Source organism: Lontra canadensis, unplaced genomic scaffold, assembly GCF_010015895.1.
Source record: "Lontra canadensis isolate GAN:19392208 unplaced genomic scaffold, GSC_riverotter_1.0 scaffold153, whole genome shotgun sequence".
NCBI classification, from domain to species: Eukaryota; Metazoa; Chordata; class Mammalia; order Carnivora; family Mustelidae; genus Lontra; species Lontra canadensis.
The window spans coordinates 602,274-618,787 of NW_022631147.1; the positions used below are offsets into that span (position 1 = coordinate 602,274).

The 16,514-nt window shown below is 37.6% G+C and overlaps 1 protein-coding gene across 10 annotated transcripts in view; it reads left to right on the forward strand.

Annotated features, from left to right (window-relative positions):
• ERC1 (ELKS/RAB6-interacting/CAST family member 1) overlaps positions 1-16,514 on the forward strand; it is a 563,354-nt gene that overhangs the window by 472,107 nt on the left and 74,733 nt on the right. For 5 of the 10 annotated variants that reach the window (XM_032844416.1, XM_032844419.1, XM_032844418.1 and 2 more), the window contains 2 exons: positions 8,544-8,642; positions 10,128-10,194. In XM_032844416.1, coding sequence (XP_032700307.1) covers positions 8,544-8,642; positions 10,128-10,154 — 126 coding nt within the window. In that variant the 3' untranslated portion in view covers positions 10,155-10,194. The remainder of the gene's footprint in view (positions 1-8,543; positions 8,643-10,127; positions 10,195-16,514) is intronic. The other 5 variants (XM_032844415.1, XM_032844410.1, XM_032844412.1 and 2 more) reach the window with 1 other exon arrangement.

Below are 16,514 nucleotides of genomic sequence, written 5' to 3' on the forward strand. Positions count from 1 at the left end.
ATTAATTCTTTTCTACCCCCCAAACCCCCCCACGTTGCATCTCTACTTCCTCATATCAGGGAGATCATATGATAGTTGTCTTTCTCTGATTGACTTATTTCGCTAAGCATAATATCCTCTAATTTCATCCATGTCGTCGCAAATGGCAATATTTCATTTCTTTTGATGGCTGCATAGTATTCCATTGTATATATATACCATATCTTCTTTATACATTCATCTGTTGATGGACATCTAGGTTTTTTCCACAGTTTGGCTGTTGTGGACACTGCTGCTATAAACATTCAGGTGCACGTGCCCCCTTTGGATCACTACGTTTGTATCCTTAGGGTAAATACCCAGTAGTGCAATTGCTGGGTCGTAAGGTAGCTCTATTTTCAACTTTTTGAGGAACCTCCATGCTGTTTTCCAGAGTGGTTGCACCAGCTTACATTCCCACCAACAGTGTAGGATGGTTCCCCTTTCTACTGGACATTTATTATTAATTTCAAAGAACCTGATTTTTATGTCGTTAATTATATCTTTTTAAAAATTTACTAATATTTGCTTTTGTCTTTGTTTCCTCAATTTACTTTAGGCTTAACTTACTTATTTTCAATCTTGACATTTTTCCTTTTTTATTTTTCTAAAGATTATTTGAGAGAGAGAGAGTGCACAAATGTGAGTGCAGCGGGGGTGTGCATGGAGGGGAGCAGAGGGAGACAGAAAATCTCAAGCTGACTCCACATTGAGCGTGGAGCCCGACTGCAGTGCTCCATCTCATGACCCTGAGATCTCCATCTGAGCTAAAATCAAGAGTCAAACACTTAACCCACTGCACCACCCAGTCACCCTCTGACTTTTCTTTAAACAAGGGTATTCAGAGGTTGTTCGAGGTTATAACTTTTCATCTATGGACTACTTTAAGTTGTATTCTCAAGTTTGGGTATATTGTATATTCATTTTTCGTTGACTATAAATAGCTTACAATTTCCATTATGATTTCCTCTTTTTCTTTTAAAATACATTATTTATGGGTATTTACCCCAGAGATACAGATGTAGTGAAAAGAAGGGCCATCTGTACCCCAATGTTCATAGCAGCAATGGCCACAGTCACCAAACTGTGGAAAGAGCCAAGATGCCCTTCAACGGATGAATGGATAAAGAAGATATGGTCCATATATACAATGGAATATTATGCCTCCATCAGAAAGGATGAATACCCAAATTTTGTATCAACATGAATAGTTCTGGAGGAAATTATGCTGAGTGAAATAAGTCAAGCAGAGAGAGTCAGTTATCATATGGTTTCACTTGTGGAGTGAAGGATTAACACGGAGACATTGGGAGAGGGAGAGGAGAAGGCAGTTGGGGGAAATCAGAAGGGGAGATAAATCATGAGAGACTGTGGACTCTGAGAAACAAACTGAGGGTTTTGGAGGGGAGGTGGGGTAGGGGGTTGGGTGAGCATGGTGGTGGGTATTAAGGAGGGCATGTATTGCATGGAGCACTGGGTGTGATGCATAAACAATCTTGGAACACTGAAAAAATGAAATAAAATAAAATTCATCACATCATAACATAACATAGCATAACATAAAAATTTAGGGGTGCCTGGGTGGCTCAGTCAGTTGGGTGTCTGCCTTTGCCTTTGGTCATGATCTCAGGGTCCTGGGATCAAGCCCCATGTCCAGTTCTCTGCTCAGCAGGGAGTTTGCTTCTCCCTCTCCCTCTGTACTCTCCTCTTTCTCTTTCATTCTCTCTCAAAAGAATAGATAAAATCTTTTTAAAAACTTTAAAAATACATTTAATTTTTATACAGTTTTTAAAAAAAGATTTTATTTATATGACAGACAGAGATCGCAAATAGGCAGAAAGACAGGCAGAGAGAGAGAGGGAAGCAGGCTTCAGCTGAGCAGAGAGCCTGATGCAGGGCTCAATCCCAGGACTCTGGGATCATGACCTGAGCCAAAGGCAAAGGCTTTAACCCACTGAGCCTCCCAGGTGCCCCAAAAATACATTTTATTTTTTAAAATGTTCAGTTTTTCTTATTGTATTTTTTAATTTTATTGAATATGATTAACATACAGTTTTACATTAATTTCAGGTATGCAGTATAATGATTTAATAATTCTATACAGGGACAGCAGGGTGGTTTAGTCAGCTTAGCATCTGACTTTTGATTTCAGCTCAGGTCATGATCTCAGGATCATGAGATGGAGCCCCACATCTGGACTTCGCACTCAGCAGGTCTTCTCTCTCTCCCTGTCCTCCTGCCCCTCCCCCCAAGTCACGTGCACACATACATGCTCTCTCTCTCTCACCAAAACAATTGTTTTTTAAAAATAATAATTCTATACATTACTCAGTGCTCATCACAATAATGTACTCCTTTTGGGGGTGGTGCAGCAGACGTAGATGTTAGAGTGAAATTTATGCTATAAATGCTTGTATAATAAACAACTAACATTACATCACAAGGAACTGGGAAAAGAAGAAACTTGGCTGAAACTTAGTAAAGGAAGGAAATAACAAAAATCAGAAATAAATGAAATAGAAACCAGAATAACAATAACAACATTAAAACTAATGGCCATTAAAAAAAATAATAAAATTGGTAATGCTTTAACTACATTTGCTAAGAGAAAAAAAGAATACTCAAAAACCAAAATGAGAAACGGAAGAGAAAATAAGACAACAGATAACCACAGAAATACATAGTGTGATAACAGATTACTGTAAATAATTATATACTAACAAATCAAATGGCTTAGGGGAAATAAAAACAAATAATTCCTAAAACCTCACAAGTTACTAAGATTGAATCATGAAACTTGAATCCAAAAAGTAGGAAATCTTCTTAGACCAATGAAAGAAATGGAAGAATGAAAGTAGAATTAAAAATTTTAAAAATCTCCCAGCACAGAAAAGCCCAAGACTATAATGGCTTCATTGGTGAATTCTACCAAACTGTCTGTCTATCTATCTATCTATCTATCTATCTATTTTAAAGATTTTTATTTATTTGATAGAGACACACAGCAAGAGAGGAGCAGAAGCAGGGGGAGTGGGAGAGGGAGAAGCAAGCTTCCTGCCAAGCAGGGAGCCCAATGGCAGGGCTCGATCCCAGGACCTTGGGATCATGACCTGAGATAAAGGCAGACACTTAACCACTGAGCCACCCAGGCATCCCTCTACCAAACGTTTTAAATAATGACAATCTTTATCAAAATCTTACAAATAATAGAATAGAGGAAATGCATTCAAAATCATTTTATGAGGGCACCATCACCCTGATACCAAAGCAGGAAAGAAACAATACAAGAACAAAAAAGTCTGATAAAAGTATTGTGACACCACCTTTTTTTTCTACATCATTTGCATGACATCTGTTTCTCCACCCCCTCACTTTCAATCTTCAGGTGTCTTTAAATCTAAAATGAGTCTCTTATAGACAACATATAGATGGTTTTTGGTTTTTATCCATTCTGACACCCTGTGTCTTTTGATTAGAGTGTTTAGTGCATTTACATTCAAAGTAAGTATTGATAAATACATATTTATTCCCATTTTATTACTTGTTTTGTTGTTGTTTCTGGTGATTTTCTCTGATTCTTTCTTTGTCATTTTTGGTCTCCTTTGCACTCCGAGTCTTTACTATTTTCTGTGGGGCTGGTTAAATGGTCACTAACTCTTTTAGTTTTTTGTTTGGGATACTCTTTATCTCTCCTTCTATTCTAAATTACAGCTTTGGGGATAGAGTATTTTCAGCTGCAGATTTATCTCATTCAGCTCTTTGAATATATCATGTTAAACCCTTCTGCTTGCCAAGTTTCTGTTGAGAAATCTTCAGCTAGCCTTATGGATTTTCCCTTGTAAGTTAAGGGCTTCTTTTGTCTTGCTGCTTTTAAGATTTTCTTCTTTGCCACTATATTTTGCAAATGTAATTACAGTGTATCTTGGTGTTGGCCTACTTTTATTGATTCTGTTGGAAGATCTCTGTGCCTTCTGGATCTGGATGTCTTTTTCCTTCCCCAAATTAGGTAAGTTTTCTGCTATTCTTTCTTTCTTTTTTTTCCTCCTGTTCTTGAAATAAATTTTCTGTTCCTTTTCTCACTCTTCTTCCTGGAGCTCCTTTAATACAAACGTTACTGCATTTGTTGGAGTCACTGAGTTTCCTGTGTCTTTTCTCATGTGGCATAATTCTTCTTTCTCTCTTTTGTTCCACTTCATTATTTTCCATTACTCTGCTTCTTCAGTCTGCTGTTAATTGCATCAGCCTGTTCCCAATTTTGTTTATTGCATTCTTCATCTCTGATTGATTTTTTTACTCTTTTATCTCTGTGGTAAGGGTCTCACTGATGTCTTCTATTATTTTCTCAAACCCAGTGAGTAACCTTATGATTGTTGCTTTAAGTTCTCCATCAGACCAATTACTTACATTTGTGTCTTCTAGATCTCTGGCCCTGGCCTTATTACCTTGTTCTTTCATTAAATTTCTCTTACCATGGCATTTTGTCTAAGTCTCTGCCTTCTTCTCTGTGCTAGAAAAGCTGGTTATGTCTCCTGCTCCTGAGAGTAATGGCCTTATGAAGAAGAGGCCATGTTGTGCCCAGGCCTGGTGCTTCAGGGAATGTCTCTGATGTGTGCTGTGTTTGCTCTGCTCTTGTGTTTTGGCTGCTCTGTCCTTCAGACCAGTGGTCTGCAAAGCCTCTCCTGGCTTGAATGTGGCAAGTTTTAACCAGGTGTACTCTAGTCTGCTTGTGAAATAAGACCTGACACCAACTCCACCAGAACTGAGGCCCTGCAGAACTCTGATCAGGAGATGTGGTGTGAGTGGGGGTTTGTGCTGGATTTTGGGGGAGAGGCCTACTGCACTGGGACTGAGACAAGCTTGACTGAGAAGGGCAGTCCCGCCTAAGCACAGGGCGATGGAGCTTTATGTAAGCAAGTTAGGCAACCAGTGTAAACCTTGTGCTGCTTGCCGTAGTTGGTTCAGTTATGCTAAGGGGTTCTGCTTCCGTCTTCAACAGACTCTAGAATAATATTTAATGGCATGATAAAGTATGTTCATAGTGATTGTGATATCTAAAATATTTGGTGTATATTTTATGCCAAGTACCTTTCTAAGTGTTTGTATTAACTCAGTTGATCCTCATAACAGTCTTATAAGGAGAAAATATTGTTACCTTCTTTTTTTTTTTAAGATTTTATCTATTTATTTGACAGACAAAGATCACAGGAGGCAGAGAGGTAGGCAGAGAGAGAGGAAGGGAAGCAGGCTCCCTGCTGAGCAGAGAGCCGGATGTGGGGCTCGATCCCAGGACCCTGGGATCATGACCTGAGCCGAAGGCAGAGGCTTTAACCCACTGAGCCACCCAGGCGCCCCTGTTACCTTCATTTTAAAGGTGAATAAACTGAGGCTCAGAGCATTTAAGTAGCTTTCCTAAACTTAGATATCTGCTAAGAGCAGAACTAGAATTCAGACCCAGGCAGTTTGCCTCCAGAGCCCTTACTCAAGCATTATTGCATGAAAAAAATACCAAAGAAAAATCTCTATAAAGTTTCTCATGGAACTAATCAAAGTGCTTTTAATCTAGGAAAGAAAATGTGTTAAAGATACCCAATCAGATTTTGACAAAGCAGAATTGGTAGAGGGGAGAGACAACTTATCCTACCAGCTATCAAAATATACTAGAAAATATAGTAATTTTTAAAATACTGTATTGGGGGCACTTAGGTGGCACAGTCAGTTAAGCATTTGACTTTTAGTTTTGGCTCAGGTTGTGATCCAGGATCATGATATCAAGCCCTTCATCAGGCTTCAGGCTCAGCATGGAGTCTGCTTAAGAGTCTCTCTCCCTCTGCCCCTCCCCCCACCCCACTCTTATGCATTCGTGAGTGCTCTCTCAAATAAATAAATAACAATTTTTTTTAAAGATTTTATTCATTCACTTGACAGACAGAGATCACAAGTAGGCAGAGAGGCAGGCAGAGAGAGAGAGAGAGAGAGGGGAAAGCAGGCTCCTTGTCGAGCAGAGAGCCGGACGCGGGGCTCAATCCCAGGACCCTGGGATCATGACCCAAGCCGAATGCAGAGGCTTTAACCCACTGAGCCACCCAGGCGCCCCAACAATTTTTTTTTTAAATAACCATATTGTAGGGACACGCATTTGCCTTCAGCTCAGGTTGTAATCCCAGGCTCCTGGGATTGAGCCCCACATCGGGCTCCTTGCTCATGAGGGAGTCTGCTTCTCTCTCCCTCTGCTGCTCCCCCTGCTTATTCTCCTCTCCCTCTGCTGCCCCCCACATGTTCTCTCTGTCAAATAAATAAAAGTCTTGGGAAAAAAATACCATATTTTATTAGAAATAGGGAAGGGGCACCTGGGTGGCTTAGTGGGTTAAAGCCTCTGCCTTCGGCTTAGATCATGATCTCAGGGTCTTGGGATCGAGCCCCACATCGGGCTCTCTGCTCAGCGGGGAGCCTGCTTTCCTCTCCCTCTCTCTGCCTGCCTCTCTGCCTACTTATGATTTCTGTCTGTCAAATAAATAAAAAAAAAAAAAAGAAAGAAATAGGGAAGGAATAGAGAAGAAAATGAGAAGAGTATGCCACTTTTTATGTTTACAGGGAGGAGGCTGAATGGATACACCTAAATAATAAGAGGAATTATTATTTATCAGGGATTTACAGGTGATTTTTCAGGTTACCTACAGTGAACATTTTTAAATCACATAGTATTAGGCAGTTTCTTTTCAATGCTTTAAAACTTTAGGTTTTAACAATATTTTGTTAGTGCAGTATATTGCTATTTAGTTTTATGCATAGGCTGCCCTGCAGTTTCTGAATTGCTTGGTGTACAAAATGTGTCTGTAGATATATATACACACATATATTAACTGTGGGGCATCCTGATCAGATGAGGGGCCAGTGGCATAAGCAGTAAAAGATTTCACCCAAGACAGAACAAAAGAGCTAGAAGTTTATTAAATGCACTGCAAGGGAACGGCAGGCAGGACAGCAAAGGAGAGACTGTCTGCAACAAGGCAGTGTTGAGGGACCAGTTACAGCTCAGAGTGAGGAATTATGGGAATGTATTGAATTTTCCCTTTTTTGGTTAACTGTGCCTGGTTTTATGTAGCACTTTGGTTAGTTATGGCCTCTGGCTGTTTCAAGGTGGGTCACTTAATGAGCCTGTTTACATCAGCTTGGTGGTCACTGTGGGCCCTTTCATCTTGCTCAGATTCCATTGCTCAAACCTGTTGCTTAAAAGCAGCTTCTACATTTATATTTATATTTATATTTATCCTTATACCTGTATTTATATAATACTTTGGTGTGTTTGTGTGTGTGTGTGTGTGTGTGTGTGTGTGTGTGTGTTTGTGTGTATTTTATGTATTCGTTCATTTATTTAGGTCTTGTATTAACCAATCACACAGAATCACCAATTCAGTCCTTTATGGTAAACATGGAGAAAAGATGATGGGGTAATAATCTTCTAGCCTACTGTTGAAGAGAACAATTTCAGAATCTCTGACTTATTTTGAAAACCCAAATGTTTATTGATGGTGTTAAGAAAGCTATTGAATTTTATGTATGTAGCTTCTGTGTGATCATATTACTAAACTTAATTATAAGTTGTAATAGTTTTTCAGTTGATTCTCTTGGATTTTCTAGGTATATAATCATTTCATTTACAGATAATGATAACTTTTTTCCACAATACTTATGGTCTGTATGTTATATAACATCCCCCAAAATGGAATAGTTGTTTAAAAAATGAGTAGTTCTTAAAATAACATGGAAATATGAGTCCTACATATCATGAAGTGAAAAAACAGAGTTACATAGTTCTATCCTAGATATGGTATAATCCAGTCTTTATTTTAAAAAATAAAGCAAACACTACATAGAGAGCTTGATTTGAGAAGACTACTCTTTCCCTCAAAATTTCTGTACTACTAATTTAGGTACCTGTCTTAGTTTGCTTGGGCTGCCATAACAAAAAAGCATAGACTGGATGGCTTAAAGCCCAGTCTAAAGGCTGGGGAGTCTAAGATCAAGGTGCCCGCTGATTCAATTTCTGGTGTGAGCTCTCTTCCTGGCTTGCAGAAGCCAACTCCTTACTGTTTCCTCCCATGGCAGGGAGGGAGAGAAAGGGAGAAAGAGAGAGAGAGAGATAGTGGAAGTGACTGAGAATGAGAGAGAATGAGAATGATCTCTCTTCCCGTTCTTACAAGAGCACAGTCCTATCAGATTAGGGCTCCACCCTTGTGTCTTCATTTAAATTTAACCTTAATTACTTCCTAAAGACTCTAGCCAGATAGAGTTACACTGAAGGTTAGGTCTTCAACATGACTGGGGTGGGGGGAGAAGGCATGCGCAATGCAGTTCAGAGCAGTGCCTAATTTTTTCTCCTGATGTCTTCAGAAATCCTATATTTAATTTTATTTCAGACAGAACCAGTTTTATTATTTCTTATGACATTCTTAAAAGACTTGTTACTTTACAGTGTATCATAGAAATTTTATCTCAGTTTAACTTCATGAATCATTTCTTCTTAGACACAAAATCGAATGAAGCTAATGGCCGACAACTATGAGGATGACCACTTCAAATCATCCCATTCCAATCAAACCAATCATAAACCCTCCCCAGACCAGGTAAGACTGTTCGTGAATGTTTTATAAAAACAAATGTGCTTTTATTTTCATGTATCTTATACTAGCATGTTATAAATGCCAGAGTATAAGTTAGAAAAATAAAAATAATTAATTTCTGAAATCTCCTTCACTCATGTTTTTAAACACAGATTTAATTTCTGTGCAGGAAGATGGTGGTAGATGATTCTGAATATTTTAAGAGATACTCAAAAGATTTGAGGACCATAAGGAATCCTTGAATTAGTTGAGAAAAAAATTAATCTCAGAAATACATACTAATTTATAAATTTTTCTACTTTTCTTATTAAAACAGTGCCTTATTTTAAAAAAAAAGATACTTTCCTTGTGAGCTCAGTAAGACACAATTCTGTTTAGAGATTACTGTTGTTTAATTGCAGATTTTTAAATCTCTCATCATCACCTATTGTAAAGAGTAAAAATTTTTTCTCTCCCATTTCCTTGGTTGGTTCCTCAAGTATATGTTATTCTCAAGGAAAATTGTTGCCTTCAGCTTCTCATCAATGCAAAAGAGGCATTGATAAGTTTGAAGGGAACCATACTCAACTCCAGACTTTTGGAAGAAGGGAACTCTCCCAAGATCTTGAAAATGATGGATGGGGGAGAGTGGTGAACAGATTACCTCATATCCCATTGCCAAAAATCAGATTTCAACATCTCCATCACACTCAATCTTAAAATATATAGCTGAAGGGAAAAAAATAATAGTTAAGTAATTACATCCATATGACTTAAAGAGCCAAGGGAAACTCCCCCACTAAACATCTCCATTGAATGATAGCCGTGACATTGTCTTAGAAGAAGAAATATTGCAGATGAAAACAGCAATAATACCCAAATTACAATTTCTTCTAGGATTCAGAAGATACAGTCACAGTATGATGACGTTTACTAAGCCATTTGAGGCTAGTCTTATATTTTAGAGGGAAAACAATACCAATCTTAATGTACGCAGAATGCGGAACTGTCTGCCTGATGTCAGTCGTCTTTCTTTGCCAAGAAATGATTTCGCTATCTCTGCCTGTTCTTGAGAGCCAGAATTAAATTTATGCCAGTGTATATAAGATGAGTACTAGATCCTTTCTTTGAAATAGGTTTCGATCATGAATAAATACAAGAAATTGGATGCCTGGGAGTAGTGGGAAGAAAACAGAAATGGGGAAAGTTTAAAGAAAAGGCAAAAATAAAGAAATCCTCCAACCTGATAATTTTGCCCAGATCCAGCCCTGGGATAGACACAGTGTCTTGGAAGGGTAGGAAAGTAGAAGTGTAATGACAAACTAATTACTAATTTGGGTAGGTTAGGGAATTTAGGAAGTTAGAACCTAATATAAAAGGAGTCAGGAAATTAGAGACCATTTTCTTCTACTACATTATGCTTATGTCTTTGTTTTAAATACTAACCAACTCTTTTTCATTCCCATGCTGCTCTGGGGCATTGTTCCCTTTGTCATCTCTCTCCCCTAGGATGAGGAGGAGGGTATATGGGCATAGCCAATCAGATGCTCTTAGTTCAGCCATTTTGTTCAGAACGGTGAGAAACACCTTTCCTTAACTATAGAAATGTTTTTTGTTTGTTTGCTTTCAATTTCTTTTTTTTTTTACACAATCATTCTCACATCTTATTTCCCTGTAATTCATGAAGTTGTTTGGTGTGCTTTCTGTTTTCTCATTTTCACATGATTCCTGTGTGTATTGCTTTGCTTCTGACATAGTGGGATTGGGTTTTGTGGGTTGTTGTTTTTTTTCTTTTTGTGTGTTAATAGTCACTTTTATAATTTCCTTTTATACATTTTTGGGAGAACTTCCAGGGCATATAATTAAATTTCTCCTGTTGTGATTTTATTAATAAACTACCTTATCTAGTGTGATTTTACAGTGTCCTGGTAAGGTTTATAGTGACTTACATCAAACTGGAACTAGAAAATTGATCAAATACTCTGCCAGTAGGTTTGGGATATACTTTTTATGATAATTAATTATAAATATATGTCTTTAAAAAAATTGTACTGTGAACTAAAACCTTTTGTTTCTGTCTGTAAAAGGATGCTCTGAATTCTCAGGGTCAGTGGTTCTTATAAAGTGCCTACCAAGGACATTCCCCTAGAGCTTTGACATTACTCTCAAACTGTCCTTAAAAATAAGAAGTAAAGAAGTAAAGGAAGACCTTTTAAAAAGTTGGTTTGAAGAATTCTTTTTCCTCTCTTTTATTGATTGCTGCTATATTAAACAGTTGCCAGGACACTGTCTAGATTCTCCTTTCCAGGCCAATTGGCTGGAAAATATAGTCCAGCTGTGGCAGTATCTCCCTTTGATCTGATGCCCTGGAGGTTTGACTAAGGAAATCCTTTTCTTAGAAAAAATAATAATTACAATTAATAAGTTCACACATATTGGTGGCCTTGCACTCCCTGGATTCACTGCCCTTGCTTATTGGTGATCTCACTCTTTTGGAGTCCATTCTCTCTGAAAAGTCTGTGTCTTGGTGTTACACTTCTTAAAACGATGAGGACATGTGTAGACCTCTCACTAGCAAACACAGCCAAGAAGGATGATGAGGTAAGTTGTGGAAAGGGGCATATACTGTGAAGATGGGAACCTCTCCAAATGACTTTATCCTGAGGGTGTACAAGGCAAAATGTGTACCAGCCAAAAACCTCTTTGGGTTAGTGTGTTGCATGCCAGGCAAAGCTAAAGCTGAGAAAATTCATGTGCTAATTCTCTTTATCTATACTGCCCCCTGCAAGGGTATTTGTTTGTCATCATGAAGGATGTGGGGGCCATCCAGTAGCTGAATATAGAATACCAGTCCACTCCCTCTAAATCAATCTGCCTTGTCTATTTTGGCAGAACATAGGAGCCTCTTGGCATGCCTTAGCAGGAAGCACGTCCCTGATGTATATGAATAGTATTGTATTGGTTGAATACCCTTTTTCCAGCCAATCAGAAGAGACAAATTAGTATTACAGGAAAGAAGGGCCATTGATAACTTCACCAGGAGACTGAAAGATGAACAAACCTACACATAGACTTGTTCCTAAAGTCTCCATTTTATTTTCTCTTCTTCCCTAATAGAATAGCTCCTAGTAAGAGTTCAGATGCTTTTGATTTTGTTGTATTTTTTTTTAATTATTGCACTGTTGAGCTTATTGCACTAAAATATTAATTGCCAGTGGTTTAACAGTACAGTTGCAATTATCTGGCCGTAACTGGAGTTTCTATGATACGCTATTATAAATTTTTTAAAATGTCTTAAAACATTTTGTTTATGTTTATATATATATATCTATAAATGTCATAATATCATAAGGGTTTTACCTAAAGAAATTCATGAGTGACCCCTAGAACATTACAGAAGTCTTGACTTGATCTCTGTTTTCTTCACTTGTTTTCTTCACTTGTTTTCTTGCTAATTCTAGAGAACAGATTTTCTTAACAAAGGTTCAGACTTTTGAAATTGATGATTTCCCTTTCCAAACTTAAGAATGTGAATAATGCTTTACACCTAAAACATTTTATAAAACACGGTATATATGTCAGCAAAGCTTGAGTCTTACTAGGTATAATCAGTAATCAGACAGGGAGAGAATCAGAAGTAGAGACCTGAAAGGGGTCTAGGCAATTTCACAAGAAGTGGTAGAACATAACAGTTAAGAGTGGAGGCTTTGGAGTAGAATGCCTCTGGTCAGATCCTACCACCACCATGTATTAGCTTGTGACCTTGGACAAGGTATTTAATCTCCCCGCACTTCAGTTTCTTCATCTTTCAAATGGAGGTTGTTGTGAGAAGCAGATGAGTTGTTAGAGGCATAAACTCTGGAGCCAGACTGCACAGCTTTGCACCTAGACTCCTCCACTTTCTTTGTGGCCTGGGGAAATTAACTTATTCTTTGAACGCCACTTTTTCTGTAAAAAGGGATTATTTTATTTATTTGTTTTTATTTATTTATGTATGTATTTATTTATTTTGAGAGGAAGGGAGAGAGAAGAGGGGAGAGTGAGGGGTAGAGGGGGATGGAGAGAGTTAATTAACAGGCTTCATACTCGGTGCAGTGCCCGACATGGAACAGGATCTCACAACCAGGAGATCCTGACCTGAGCTGAAATCAAGAGTCAGACACTTAAGCAACGGGCCACCCAGGTGCCCCGGTAAAAATGGTTTTATTACCGGCCTACTTTGTAGGGTTGTTGGACAGATTATTAAGTTAACGTATGTAAAATGAATTGAACAGTGCTTTCCACCATGTACTCTGTTTATGTTATTATATTTGTTGCTGTTGTCATCATTTACTTGAATCCATCTCTAGGAAGTAGTCAGTGTTCAGTAAGTGTTAGTTAACCATTTTTATTAATGTCTAGTCAGTGCTCTCATTCTGTAGGTTAGGATGCAAATAAATAAATAAATAAGTGAAAGGATTTAGATATGATGTTAAGGACCCCGGGCTTTTCTGTGCTCTGGAAAGAGGAGCTCATAGCTGACAGTGAAAGAGATAATCTAAGACATATTAGTGATTATATCTCCCTTTTCATCACCAAAAATGTAATCTCATATCCTGAGGAATTTTTCCCCTTGAGAAAACACCTTGAATTTTTCTATTAAAGAAATTCATTCATTGGAACTTTCTTTGATTTTGCTCTCATTACCCTCTGGAGACACACAGAATAAAGCAAGTGTTACCTTCAATTAGAAAGCATGAGAGTCCCTTCTCTCTCCCCTCAACCTATAGAGAATCCATGTGAAATGTGTCCCTGCTACTGACTATCCATTTAATTTGTGTTTTCTTTCTTGTTGTTCCCTGAGAGTAGAATGTAGGCCCTGTGGGGACAGGGACTTTAATATGTTTGCTTTTGTATTTCTATTATCTAAGATAATGACTAGTATGCAATAGGCCCTCAGCAAGTATATATTGAATTAATTAACTTCTGAATTCATGAAGTCCAGAGAAGAAATAGTAAAGTTTACATTGAAACCAAGAGCGTAGAATTAGCTGTTACCTTTAATATCAGCATTACTAGTACAAAAAAGGAAAATTTTGAAAGGGGAGATAGGAAAAATATCTATAAACAAAAGACTTATAGAGAGAAATATTAAGAATTTAAAGGAAAGTCATAATGAAGTCATAGAATCTGGCTCCTATAATTTCATACTAAATAAAAAACAGTTGAGTATAATTTAGAAATCTTTTCTCCTTGAAAACTGAACATCCTTCAGTTTTCAGTTTAACTTAGTGTAATTTAGTTTAATTTAATTTAGTATAAATTAGTTTTAATTTATAAGTTAATAAATTAAATTAGTATAAATTTAGTATAATTTAATTTCGGTATAATTTAGAAATCTTTTCTACTTGGAAACTGAACATCCTTCAGGTGGAAACTTTTCTCCAAATAACCTGTAGTTTATAGCCATCAAGAATAGCCCACAGCATACTAGGCCATAATGTGGCCATGTGCTCTTTGTGGACCTCATTCTGGGGAAGCGCTTTGTGTAAAATGGCACCAGACTCCTTTACTTGTCAAAAAGCTTAGCAGTTGGCCTTGTTATAAAACCATCCCACTAAAATCTAGAAATGAGTTGAATGACTATTAGATCAGCTCTATAGCCTCTCAAAACATGATTTGAACCAGTAAGTTATGAAACTTCTCTTTTTTAATTAGAGATGATATCAGTGTTAAGACAAGCTTTTAAGACAAATGTTTTAAAACAAGTGTGTCTTTCTTAGGCATTTCCTTTTCCTCATTGTCTGTCCTAATTGAGTTGTCCACAGAATCTCCTTCTTACCAGTTTGAACCATCCTGAAAGTATTCTCTTGGTTAGTACTACAGTGGAACCATCCTGAAAGTATTCTCTTGGTTAGTACTACAAATCTCTTAAATCTCTAGAGAATGTATCTTTAGAAGAGAGGTATTAGATTAAGATGTTACAGAATTTGGGGGGCAGTGCATTAGAATATTTTGTCAGTGTGGTCCAAATTGTCTATTGGATCAACTGTTTAAACAGTTTGAACAATACCAGGATCAGTTTTTGACATAACAGCCAAGAAAGAATTTGACCTTGTATTTTCAGAAGTGGATCAGAGAGTTTAGCAAGATGCTTCTTTCCTAAAAAAAAACTTGGTAAGACCAATAGAATTAAGGAAGTAGGAAAATCCTAGTTGCAGGAAAAGGTAACATTTGTTAAACACTGTGGGCCAGACACTTTCATATCTCTTATCCCCTAATTAATTTTCACAACCACTCTGAGAACATGTTTATCAGTGAGGAAACAGTTTATAGAAGTTAAGTAATTTTCCAAGATTATACGGGTAACAAGCGGTAGACATTTTAACCCAAAACTGACATCATATTCCCATGCCCTTTCCACTATACCATAATTTAAAGAGAAGGAATATTCTACTTTACAGTTCTTCAGACATAATAAGACAGTTGGTAGAAGTATGTTGTATTGAATTGTATTCCTGTGTACGAAAATAACAAAACTGCCTTTGCCAGTAAGGGATTTTCCTTATAATAAAGGAACCTAAGTGGATTTCTGACTTCACTTCACTGATTTTTTTTTTTAAATAAATATAACTATCCAAGAATCTGGTGGCAAATTTAGAACTGTAGAGATTAAGAAGGGACAAGAAGTGGACCTTGGAGGTTGGATAAAGTTTGGGTGGACAGAAGAGAAAAGAAGAATTTTAATGGGAACCACCTTGAAAGAAGGCCCTAAGAAGGAGAAGGGGCCAGTGCAGAAACCAGCCATGCTAGGTCAAAGGATGTCATTGTCCTTTTATTTTTTCATTGTTTCGTCCTACCCATATTTCTGTTTTAATATAGGGTACCCAGGATTCAAATAGAAAAACTACAAATATGTTTCACAAGAACAGTTTTATATTGAACTTTACAAAAGATTAAAATAGCAGTCAGGGGGCACCTAGGTGGCTCAGTCATTAAGCCTCTGCCTTCGGCCCAGGTCATGATCCCATGGTCCTGGGATCAAGCTCCGCATTGGGCTCCCTGCTCCACAGGAAGCCTGCTCCTCCCTCTCCCATTCCCCCTGCTTGTGTTCCCTCTCTCACTCTGTCTCTGTCAAAAAAAACAAATAAAATCTTTTAATTAATTAATTAATCTGATTAAATACCAGTCAGCTTCCCCTGAACGTTGTCTGAACCTGTGTTCTGAGTTCCTCTTAATCTACTTCTGATGCTGTAGGGTCCTAGTCAGAATGTGGGCTTTGGACCAGATTGGTTCCAAACATCTGTGTACCTACTTTATTCATTTGTAAAATGGGAATAGTAATATCCCAACCTCATAGGGTTGTTGGATGACTAAATGATATAATATAAAACCTTTAAAACATTGTATATCGTGGTTGCTTAATGTTAATTATTAATGTCTGCAACATGAAGACACATTGACAATTTATAGCATGATGCTCACCTCTCTTCCCTTTCTGCCTCCCTCCCTCTCTTCATGCATTCTCTTTCTTCCTCTTGGTTCTCTTGTTCCTTTAAATAGGAGGATTGGGTGGGAATTCATTAATAGTTACCACTGGATTCAAGGTGTTCTTCTATCACCTAAACTCCAGTTTAGTAGTATTTCCAGTATACTCCCCTAAGAAATGCACAAGTTAAGTTATGGTATTCTATGAGTTTTGACAAATGTATATGCGTATAGTTGTGTAACCTAAACCCCTAGTGAGATACAGAAAGGGTTAGCAAATTAAGCATCACACAGTAAGGGTGCCTGGGTGGTTCAGTTGGTTGAGTATCTGACTCTTGATCTCGGTTCAGGTCTTGATCTCACAGTTGTGAGTTCAAGCCCTGCATTGGGCTCCACAGTGGGCATGGAGCCTACTTAAAAAAAAAAAAA